We start from the raw sequence: 12,778 nt of genomic DNA, 5'->3' as shown, positions 1-12,778 counted from the left end.
GTAAATTCTTCCACTTTGGCAGGCCTAGTGAGTACTTTATCAGCCATATTGGTGCTCTTGTCAGCTGAGCTCACTGCAGAGGCAACTGAAGTGAGAAGAAACAGTCCAGGTGAAATCCCGACTCTTCAAAATCATGCTGTTGTCACTAAGATTTGCACATACATTCGCATTCTGAATACATCAATTCTGTCATAGTTTGGCTCCTGTAAAGTTTCTTATATGCCTACATATGTTGGACACGTGAGAATTCCCATGTATAAAACATAATAATAATGATTATTATAATTACATGAAAAATATTTAAATTAATATGGAGATGTAAGTAGTACTAATAAGAGGACAGGAAGTACCAACAAGTAGGTCCCTAAATTCATGCCCCACAGAATAGGTAAGTTGTAGATACTACACCACAAAATTTAAATTCCAGTAAGAATCTTTACTACACAAGAGAGTAGGATAGTGGACACACACTGACACAGGGGGTGCTAGGAGCTTCAGGCTGATGAGTGGAAGAGCAGGGAGCACAAATAAGGAAGCTCTCAAAGGAGGACTAGGAAAACTCCAGCACTGCACCTGTAGATCCATAGCTGACTAGAGTGCACCAATCAGAAGCTGCCACAACCTGCTCAGTGAGTGACGGGAAAGGATAGGAAGCACAGAAATGAGAGCCACACACACACAGCCAAGGGCAGTTTAGAAAGGTCACAGCTTCAAATGTCTGACAGAGGCTCGATTCTGACAATGCAGGTGTCTCTGCTAATAAAGATCAGCAGCTTTCTCATGTTTCAAACCACTGCCATATTCTAAACTATATAACAAGTGGGAGACATTCATCACAGTCTTCTTGTTCCTTTGAAGATGGCAGAAGCTAGAAACTTACAGAATCCTCAGCTCTATGGATTATTCAAGCAAGTAATCAGAGCAGAGTGAATGGATCCAAGCGTTATCTGGGGTCAGCCAGGCTGCACAGTCTACAATCCATGGTGTCTGCACTGTATTTGTAGGAAGGGCCATATTTGGATCACCGAGACAGTGTGAGCCAAACAACAATACAAAGATGAAATGTGCCTTCACATAATTAAAGCAATAGTTGCATAAAATTAAAAATCTAGGATCAAAAGGACAGGAAACTAAATTTAAATTTCTTGATGACTGTGTACACTGAGTCAACTCATTTATTAAGCTTTTTTTCTTTGATTTCAATGCCATAATTCCTATAGCCAAACGCATCTTGAACTCTTCATCCTCCTGCCTTCGATTCTAGAGTGTTGGGATTACAAGTGTGTGTTATCTCACCAAGAGAGACTCCATGTTGATAGAACATAATTATGAAGCAAGAACGATAATAGATATAAGAAATGTAGTAGAGACCTGCATAGAAGGCTCAGCAGGAAGAGCACCAGATGATCTTCCAAAGCAACAGGTTCAACTCTCAGAACCCACTTGGTGACTCATAACTGCCTAGAACTCTAGTTCCAGGTGATTCCATAACCTCTTCTAGCCTACATGGAATGGCACTAGGTACACAAGTTGTACTCAAACATACATAGAGAAAAAATATGCATACACATTAAATAAAAATGTAAACATAGCAGAAAATAAAACACACAAATATCTTAAAACATGTATTAAAAACATACTTTGAAATGTGAGGAAAGAAATAAGAACATAAAAAAGAACAACAGGGTATATATGAAGGAAAAGTTTCTCAGTGTGTGTGTGTGCGTGCGTGTGTGTGTGTGTTTGTGTGTGTGTAAGACATGAAAAGAGTGAAGGTACTAGGGGAGGAGGGGAAGAGAAATAAAGGTAGAAAAGGAGGACAAAAGAACGTGATGGACGTTGTGGGCATGGAAACAGAAATGGGAACTGTATATGAGAAGGAAGTGAATCAGCCACAGGAAGAGAAAGTAGAACAATGTGTGAGATAATAAATAAAGTGAACATATAGCTTCTTTTTAAAGTGATAAATTAAAAGGCACCTCACTGTAAGCCCATAGAAGCCAACAGTCACCATAATGATCAATAACCTTTCTTCCTATAAATAAAGGAAATTATTGAGAATGAAGAGAATAAGCAGGTGCTATTTCTGCAAAGAAGTGTGCCAGGCTAAAGGTGCAACATTGCAGAAGTACAAAGCATTTTGGAGACTACCATGCCGCTGCCACAGGAAGACTGACCCAACAGAACCCTCACTCTGGCAGGAACCATTTCCAGAAAAAATGCTGAGCAGAATGTAAGCAGTCACACCCTTTCTCTGGACTTAGAACACAAACAAGGGATGTACGACCACTCAAAAATAATGGATGTAAACTTCCCCCAAAATAATATTCTCTGCTGAGGACTAGAGAAAACTTAAGGAAGTGCTAACACCTTTTTAAAACTGAGCAGAAACTCAAAACAAGTGGAAGTATAATAATTACCAACTGGTACACTGAAAAGTTGCAAAAACTCTTGTTTCACAATTAGATTTGTAGCCATAAACGGGACCTTCACTCTCCATAAGCACAGTTTATATTTGAAATGTGACGGGGAGAGGATGAGTTAAGATCTAACTTCTGGACAAAGCAGGGCGACTACACATATTAACTATATAGCTAGAACAGAACGTGCAAACTCTATGCAAGCCAAAACTTGTTATCTCATAAGAAATATTGTCCAATGATACAAACTTTATCTATTTTATCTTTTATTTACTTTATTATTTTCCTTTTCATCATTTTTTTCAAGAGTTTCACGAATTTTTTTTATGTTATGTTTATCCCTACCCTACCTTTTACCAGATACATATCCCTCTTCTTATTCACTCCACTTCATGTTTTAAAAACCAATGCATAGGCTGGAGAAATGGCTCAGAGGTTAAGAGCATTGGCTGCTCTTCCAAAGGTCCTGAGTTCAATTCCCAGCAACCACATGGTGGCTCACAACCATCCAAAATGAGATCTGGTGCCCTCTTCTGGCTTGCAGTCATACAGAATACTGTATACAGAATAAATAAATTTAAAAAACAAGACCAAAACATGGCCAATCCTGGTGGTGGTGGTGCACACCTATATTCTCACCACTTGGGAGACAGATGCAGGCAGATCTCTGTGAGTTCAAGGCCAGGTTGGTCTATAAGAGCTAGTTCCAGGACAGGCTCCAAAGCTACAGAGAAACTCTCTCACAAAAAACCAACCAAAAGAAGAAGAAGAAGAAGAAGAAGAAGAAGAAGAAGAAGAAGAAGAAGAAGAAGAAGAAGAAGAAGAAGAAGAAGAGAAAAGAAAGAAAGAGAAAAAAACATGGCCAACAGCCAGGTGGGAAACAAAAAGACCAATGTATGTCACACCAATATTTTTGAAAATCTAGTTTTCTAGTGCAAAGTGATTGAATAACTTGGCTCTTCACCCAAAATTATCCCTTCGTCTATCAATTACTAAAAGTTTTCACCTTTGCCATGACTGGGGTGGGATTTTGTGTCTAACAACCCTCTCCATGTTGGCATTTGTTCTGTTTTTGGCTTTCACGGGGCTTGTACATTTTATCCAAACTATGGTAAGTTCATACGTTCAGATGTCTTGTTTTGTCTAAAAGTTGGTATCTCTGTGACTTCATCCAACATCCTTGCTCCTAATCTCTTTCTACCTACTGTTCTGGGCTGATTCATGAGCCTTGGGAGGGGGTGTAGTATATATTCTCACTTTAGAGCTGTAAATTCTTCAGTCTCTGAACCTTGGCCTGTTGTGCCACACTGTGTTAATTTCTACCTACAGTAAATCAAAGACTTTGAAAGAAGGAATGAGAGATACATTGATCTATTGGTATAAATATATATCATTAGAAGTGGGTCAAATATCATGTCCACTTGGCACCATAACAATGGCAGAATATTCTTTAGGAACTAAGACAGGTCTAGTCCTATGATCCTAAGCAAGTAATAGTGATGGTTTTTGAGTTTCATCTACTGTATCAGGACTTAAATCCAATCAAAAAGTTGTTGCTTACTTCCATGATGTTAACACCACTATTGCATCAGTGGACATGTCTTGTCATAGCAGCCATTATGGGAGCTAACATGATGTACAGCTGGGTAATACTAAAAATAGTTTTTCTCCCTTCCTAGATTGCTAAACACCTTCTAACCACATGAAATCTTGTCAATGGACAAGAAACATTCATACCTTTCCATCTGGGTTTTACCATGTCCTACAGCTCAAGTATGTTACATTTCTTAAAATTCCTCCAGAATATGATGGCATTTTATGTTTTAAATTTTTTACTCCTACATAAATATCTCTTGATGTTCTTGTTTTAAAAATTGTTGCTCAGTTAGGTTTCATAACTGTTTTTCTGTCTTCTTCTACACATGTCCTATTGTGTACTCTCTAGGATTCTTCTTAAACATAAAAGCCTATACTTCATTTCTTCCTCACTTCATCTGTCTTCACAGTACTTCTGGATATGAAAGGTTCTCATGAACCTATAGCAGCTACAGTTGCTGACACAAGATCTGCCCATGATCAAGCTGGTAATCCCTCCAGCATAAAGAGGGAAGGAAATCATGAGGCTCCACCCACAGCTGGATAGCTACTGGCAGTTGGTAGCCACTAAGGGAGGGAGATGTGATGTAGAGAATGATAGGTTGCCCATGCATCAGTGGGTGGCACTCTGAAGAACTAATTGAACTCAGTAGGGAAGGAGAAGGAGAAGGAAAAAGAGGAAGAAGAAGATGTAGAGGAAATAATAAAGTTCAAAAGGGGATCTGGGGCAAGTAGATGATCTAAATACAAAGAAGTGCTGCCGAGGGATAAATAATAATGGTAATACTTCACAAAATGAAGCTCTGCAAACTCTTTCATGGTAGGTGATAAATGAAAAACATTCTACATGGTATTATATAATGTAACTCGGTCAAATGTTTCTCTAAACCTGGGCTGTTGTACCTCATATTGGACCGTGCTCCCTGCAGCTGAGCCTTCACTAGCTCTAGCTGTGATTTTGCTTCTTTTGACTCTGAAAGCTCTGTTTGATTTTTTATTTTTTTCAGAAAGTAGTTAAATTTTACGTTTTTGAAGTTCCATTGATCATTTATATGAGGGAATTGTATGCCATATTATCAAAATTGTATGCCAGACTATCAAAATCTGCATAAAAGTTAAATATCTTAGTGATACATTGATGGAGGAAATGATGATCTGTTTATGTGTTACTCTCATTAGTTAATAAAGAAACTACCTTGGCCCATTTGATAGGCCAGCCCTTAGGTGGGTGGAGTAGACAGAACAGAATGCTGGGAGGAAGAGGGAAGTGAGGCAATCGCCATACCTCTCCTCTCAGGGTCAGACGCAATGAAGCTCCAGCCCAAGATGGATGTACACTAGAATCTTCCTGATAAGACACCACCTCATGGTGCTACATAGATTATTAGATATGGGTTAAAGCAAGATGTGAGAGTTAGCCAGTAAGAGACTAGAGCTAATGGGCCAAGCAGTGTTTAAAAGAATATAGTTTCCGTGTTATTATTTCGGGGCACAAGCTAGCCAGGCGGCTGGGAGCCGAGTGACAGGAATGCAGCCCACAGCTTCATCTACAATACATCAACACACATTAAATACAGTTATTTAAAAGTTAAATGGTATTCCATAAATTCATATAATTACTATATGTCAGTAAAATATAAATATATTTACAAATGAAAGAGAAAGGCTATTTAGAAATTCCCTATAACACATGGTAAATAAACTGCTAAATACACATAACAAAGAGAGGGTAGTAAAAATTTCAGTGAAAAAAGACCAAGTCACAAGTCATAAGTATGCCCTTAGCATAATGCCTGACTTCTCAATGGGAGCTCTAAAATTTAGAAGGTCCTGGAGGATTAGTCTACAAGCTCTGATATGTGACAGATTCCAGCTCAGACTATCATAACAAAACCAAACTGTTACACAATTGAAGGAAAAATAAAAGTATTTTATAATAAATATAAATTTAAGCAATTTCTGTCTTCCAATCTAACTCTACAGAAGTTACTAAAGAAAAACTTTAGCCTAAATAGAAGGTTAACTATGGCACAAAAAATTGATAATCCCAGAACAATTAATCAAAAGAGGAAAGCAAAATTTAACAATAATAAAAATCACAACAACAAAATGTCAGGAAACACTAAACACTGTTCAATAAGAACTCTCAATATCAATGGTCTCAGTATATTAGTCAAAAGACATAGATAAACAAATAGGTTAGAAAGCAAGATCCATCTTTCTGTTGCTTTTAAGAAACACACCTTACCATCAAAGACAGAAAACATTTAGAGTAAAAGACAACCACAGCAAGGATTGGGCCAAGAAGCCAAGACACTACCAGCCTCATTTGAAAAAAGAGATGGGCAGGTGCCAATGCAAGAACTCCTCTAACATCCTAAAAAGCAACATGGTGACATCAGAACCCAGTGGACACATAACAGGAAGACTTGATCGTCCTAATTCAGAAGAAGTAAAAGAAAATGACTTTAAATGTAACTTTATGAAAATGATGGAGACCTTTAAAGAGGAAGTGAAAAACTTGCTTAAAGAAATGGAAGAAAAAACCAAACAAAAAGTTGGAAGAATTTAATAAATCCCTCAAAGAAACCCAAGAAAACAACAACAAAAAATATCAAACAGATGACGGAAATAGTTCAAGACTTGAAGACTGAAAGAGGTAAGAAAACACAAACTGAGGGAATTCTGGATATGGAAAATCTGGGTAAATGAACAGGAACTACAGAGACAAGTACTAAAAACAGAATACAAGAGATAGAAGAAAGAATCTCAGATACTGAAGATACTATAGAGGAAATAGACTCATTGGTCAAAGAAAACATTAAACCCAACAAATTTTTTAACACAAACCATTCAGAAAATCTGGAACACCATGAAAAGACCAAACCTACGAATAATAGGGGTAGAAAAAGGAGAACTCCAGCTCAAAGACACAGGAAATATATTCAACAAAATTAAAGAAGAAAACTTTCCCAACCTAAAGAAGGATACCCCTATGAAGGTACAAGAAGCTTACAGAACACCAAATAGACTGGATAAAAAAAATCCTATCACCATATAATAATCAGAACACAAAACATACAGAATAAAGAAAGAATATTAAGAGCTGCAAAGGAAAAAGGTCAAGTAACATATAAAGGCAAATCTATCAGAATTACACCTGACATCTCAATGGAAACCATGAAAGCCGGAAGGTACAGGATATATGTGCTGCAGACACTAAGATACCATGGATGCAAGCCCAGACTACTATACCCAGCAAAGCTTTCATTCACCATTGATGAAGAAAACAAGATATTCCATGGAAAAAAAAAACAGATTTAAACAATACATATCCACAAATACAGCCTTACAGAACGTACTAGAAGAAAAACCTCAACCCAAGGGAGCTAACTACACCCACAGTAACATAGACATCTGATAACTCCCACCAGCATAATCCGAAGAAGGGAAATACACAAACACTACCAACAAAAAATAACTGGAGTTAGCAACCACTGGTCATTAATATTGCTTAATATAAATGGACTCAATTCACCTATAAAAAGACACAGGCTATGGATATGAAAACAGGATCCAGGCTTCTGCTTTTTACAAGAAACACACTCAACTTCACTCACAGACATTACCTCAGACTAAAGTGTTGGGAAAAGGTTTTCCCAATCAAATGGACCTAAGAAGCAATCAGTGTGGCTATCCTAATATCTAACAAAATTGATTTCAAACTAAAATAAATCAGAAGAGATAAAGAAGGACACTTTATACTCATAACTCATCAAGATGAAGTCTCAATCCTGAATATCTATGCCCCTAATACAAGAGCACCCACATATGTAAAAGAAACATTACTAAAAATTAAAAAGCATATCAAACCCCACACACTAATAGTAGGAGATTTCAACACTCTTCTCTCGCCTATGGACAGGTCAACCGGACAGAAATTTAACAGAGAAATAAGAGAACTAACAGATGTAATGAAGCAAATGGACTTAACAGACATCTATAGCACATTCCACCCAAACACAAAAGAATATACCTTCTTCTCAGCACCTCGTGGAACCTTCTCTAAAATTGATCACATACCTGGTAACAAAGCAAACATCTACAGATACAAAAAAATTGGAGTAACCCCCTGTGTCTTATCAAATGACCATGGAGTAAAGTTAGAATTTAACAACAATACTACTCCCAGAAAGCCTACAAACTCATGGAAACTGAATAGTCAACTACTGAACCATCCCTGGGTCAAGGAAGAAATAAGAAAGAAATTAAGGTCTTCCTTGAATTCAACAAAAATGAAGGCACAACATATCAAAACCTATGGAAGACTATGAAAAAGCAGTGCTAAGAGGGAAGTTCATAGCCCTAAGTGCCCACATAAGGAAAATGGAGAAAGCTCACATTAGTGACTTAAAGATACACTTGAAAGCTCTAGAAAAAAAAGAAGCAGACTCATCCAGGAGGAGTAGAAGACAGGAAATAATCAAATTGAGGGCTGAAATCAACAAAATAGATACACAGAAAACAATACAAAGAATCAATGAAACAAAGAGCTGGTTCTTTGAGAAAATCAACAAGATTGACAAACCCTTATCAAACTGATCAAAAGTGGAGAGAGAACATTCAAATTCACAAAATCAGAAATGAAAAGGAGGTCATAACAACAGACAATGAGGAAATTCAAAGAATCAATAGGTCTTACTACAAAAGCCTGTACGCCACAAAATTGGAAAATGTAAAAAAAAATGGACAATTTTTAGATAGATGCCTTATACCAAAATTAAATCAAGACCAGATGAGCAATTTAAATAGACCTATAAGCTGTGAAAAAATAGAAGCTATCGCTTCTTTCTGTGCCGATATCGCACCCGCCAACATGGTGAACGTTCCTAAGACCTGCCGTACATTCTGCAAGAAATGTGGCAAACACCAACCCCACAAAGTGACCCAGTACAAGAAGGGCAAAGATTCTCTGTATGCCCAGGGAAAGCGGCGTTCTGACAGGAAACAGAGTGGCTATGGTGGGCAGATTAAGCCTATTTTCCGCAAAAAGGCGAAAACTACAAAGAAGATTGTGCTGAGACTGGAATGTGTGGAGCCCAATTGCAGATCTAAGAGGATGCTGGCTATTAAGAGATGCAAGCATTTTGAACTGGGTGGTGATAAGAAGAGAAAGGGCCAAGTGATCCAGTTCTAAGCTGACCTTGTTATGAAGACAATAAAATCATGAGCTTTCACTCAAAAAAAAAAAAAAAAAAAAGAAGCTATCATCAAAAACCCCCAACCAAAAAACAAACAAACAAACAAAACCCAGGGCTGGATGGTTTTAGTGCAAAATTCTACCAGAACTTTCAAAGTGTTCCACATAATAGAAATAGAAGGGTCATTGCCAAACTCTTTTTATGAGGCTACAGTTACTCTGATCCAAAATCCGTACAAAGACTCAACCAAGAAAGAGAATTACAGACCAGTCTCACTCATGAACATCGATGTAAAAATTCTCAATAAAATACTGGCAAACTGAATCCAAGAACACATCAAAATATCATCCATCATGATCAAGTAGGCTTTATCCCAGAGATGCAGGGCTGGTTCAACATATGAAAATCTATCAATGTAATTCATCATATAAATAAACTGAGAGAAAAAAATATGATCATTTTATTAGATGCTGAAACACCAATTGACAAAATTCAACACCCCTTCATGATAAAAAAGTTTTGGAGAGATTAGGGATACAAGGATCATATCTAAATATAATAAAAGCAATATACAACAAGCCAACAGCTAACATCAAATTAAATGGAGAGAAACTCAAAGTGATTCCACTAAAATCAGGAACATTACAAGGTTGTCCACTCTCTCCATATCTCTTCAACATAGTTCTTAAAGTTTTAACAAAAGCAATAAGACAACATAAGGAGATCAAGGGGATTAAAATTCAAAAGGAAGAAGTCAAACTTTTGTTATTTGCAGATGATATGACAGTGTACATAAATGACCCCAAAAACTCTGCCAGAGAACTCCTACAGCCGATAAATACCTTCAGTGATGTGGCAGGATACAAGATCAACTCAAAAAAAATCAGTAGCCCTCCTATACACAAAGGATAAAGAAGCAAGAGAGGGAAATCAGGGAAGCATCACCTTTCACAATAGCCACAAATAGCATAAAATATCTTGGGGTAACACTAACCAAGGAAGTGAAAGACCTATATGACAAGAACTTTAAGACTTTGAAGAACGAAATAGAAGAAGACACCAGAAAATGGAAGGATCTCCCTTGCTCTTGGATTGGGAGGATCAACATAGTAAAAATGGCAATCCTACCAAAAGCAATCTATAGATTCAATGCAATCCCCACGAAAATCCCAACATAATTCTTCACAGACCTTGAAAAAACAATCAACTTCATATGGAAAAAACAAAAAAACCCACAATAGCCAAAACGATTCTAAACAATAAAGGAACTTCCAGAGGCATCACCATCCCTGACTTCAAGCTCTATTACAGAGCTACAGTAATGAAAACAGCTTGGTATTGGCATAAAAACCAGAGACATTGAACAATGGAATTGAATCGAAGACCTGGATATTAATCCACAAACCTATGAACACCTGATTTTTTGACAAAGAAGCTAAAAACATACAATGGAAAAAAGAAAGCATCTTCAACAAATGGTGCTGACATAACTGGATGTCAACATGTAGAAGAATGAAAATAGATCCAATTGTCCACTATCACCATGCACAAATCAAAAGTCCAAATGGATTAAAGACCTCAATATAAATTAGACCACACTGAACCTGATAGAAGAGAAAGTAGGAAGTAGCCTTCAATGCATGGGCACAGGAGACCACTTCCTAAATATAACTCCAATAGCACAGACAATAAGAGCAACAATTAATAAACGGGACCTCTTGTAACTGAGAAGCTTCTGTAAAGCAAAGGACACAGTCAATAAAACAAAAAGGCAGCCCACTGAATGGGAAAAGATCTTCACCAATCCCACATCAGATAAAGGATTGATATCCAAAATATATAAAGAACTCAAGAAATTAGACATTAAAATTTCAAATAACCCAATTTAAAAATGGGATACTGAACTGAACAGAGAGTAGTACCGATTGCGCTCCCGCAGGGGAGGGTCTTCCCCAGCGAAGCTGTTACACTGCTCTGCTCAGACTCTGGTGGAAGTTGTTAGAGCTGGGCTCCGATTGGCCAAAGTGTCACATCTCAGGACAAACCTCACTCAAGAGACTTATTGGGAAGGAAGAATCCAGGAGGGCGCTTACCTCTCGGATAAGAAGCAGCATGAACTGAACAGGGTAGAAAGCTTATATAGGGTTTCCTGGAGGGGGCGGGCACAGCTTTCTAGGGTGGCTTAAGATTTTTGGATTTTTATGTCCTAAATCTGGGCTCGGGGGTTGCTGGGACTTTGTGCTCAGGAACCTCAGGTGGAATTCTACAATTTGTCGCTGGGGCAAACTCAGGGATTGGCAGGATTTCAAGTCCTAGTCCTTGAGTCTAGTCGGGGTCAGGTTGTTTTTCCTTGACCCATTTTACCCTACACTCCAGATCCTCAAGACCCCCTCCATCTGAAGTTGCGAGGTCCTCCAGGTTTGGTGCTCCATATTTCACCTCTAGACAATGTCAAAACTTATTCTCCTGCCTCTGTCTCTCAGTGCTGAGGCTACAGGTATGGAGTATGAAGCATATGCCATGAGCAGGTATCAAATCCAAGGCTTTGTGCCTGCTAGGCAGCACTTGACTATCCTAGAGTATTTGGGCACAGAAAAGTCTACATGTACAAGGTCAAACCTCCATGCTCCGCAGCTGCCTTCGCCTATTCTCAGCACTAGAATTTTTTTAAAAACAAAAGTTGGATATCTTGGACAGTTGTGATAGTGTACTTATTTAGTTCCAACACTCCAGTGGCAAAACAAATGAATCTCTGTGGATTCAAGTGTTGGAAGGAGCGGCCACTTTTTTGTCCCAGCTGCCCAGCTAGCTTACACCTGAAATAACCACACAGAAACTGTATTAATTAAAATACTATTTGGCCATTAGCTCTAACTTCTTATTGGCTAATTCTTACATATTAGCTTAACTCATCTCTATTACTCTGTATATCACCACGTGGCTGTGGCTTACCAGAGATTCTAACCTGCGCCCATCTCAGGCAGAAGATTCATGGCTTCTCTTACTCTGCCCTTCTTCCCAGCATTCAGTTCTGTCTTCTTCACCTACCTAAGTTCTGCCCTATCAGGCCCAAAGCAGTTTCTTTATTCATTAACCAATGAAAGCAACACATGAACAGAAGAACCTCCTACACCATTCAAGGATAGTCTAGTAAACAAAGCAAGTTCCGGGCCATGCAGGGCTACAGAGTGAGACCCTGCCTCAAAAACGAAGAACAAAAAGCTGGAATTTTCTCTTTTCTCTTCAATAATGTACTGCAGGAAATAAAAGACATACGCAGAAGACATCAGATGGATGTATGTGCTTCTGCCCAATTGTTTTCATGTAACATATAAAAAAGTCTCATTTTCACAAAACAAGAACACATGTGGTGTATTTAGTGAGATAATTCAAAACAACCCATCGCTTCCAAGGTGATAAACTTTGTAGTTCTTTCTTAAACATTTGTTATGTCTAATATTTTTAAATGTGTAAACTTTTAAAATCTACAAATGTTTATGAAATTTTTGATAAGATCATCTCTTGGTTTCTAGCATAGAGTCATCAATATTCTATTCAACA

The 12,778-nt window shown here is 37.9% G+C and overlaps 1 protein-coding gene across 1 annotated transcript; it reads left to right on the top strand.

Annotated features, from left to right (window-relative positions):
• The first annotated feature begins 8,886 nt into the window (after positions 1–8,886).
• Positions 8,887–9,213, top strand: LOC126507811 (60S ribosomal protein L36a-like). Its single transcript, XM_050152583.1, has one exon. The coding sequence runs from the start codon at positions 8,893–8,895 to the stop codon at positions 9,211–9,213; it is 321 nt and encodes a 106-aa protein (XP_050008540.1). The 5' UTR covers positions 8,887–8,892.
• The last annotated feature ends 3,565 nt before the right edge of the window (positions 9,214–12,778 follow it).

The sequence above is a fragment of the Alexandromys fortis genome, unplaced genomic scaffold, assembly GCF_014885135.2.
Source record: "Alexandromys fortis isolate MF-2015 unplaced genomic scaffold, M_Fortis_MF-2015_v1.1 scaffold_54, whole genome shotgun sequence".
Taxonomy (NCBI): domain Eukaryota; kingdom Metazoa; phylum Chordata; class Mammalia; order Rodentia; family Cricetidae; genus Alexandromys; species Alexandromys fortis.
This window is presented reverse-complemented; position numbering and strand designations above follow the sequence as displayed.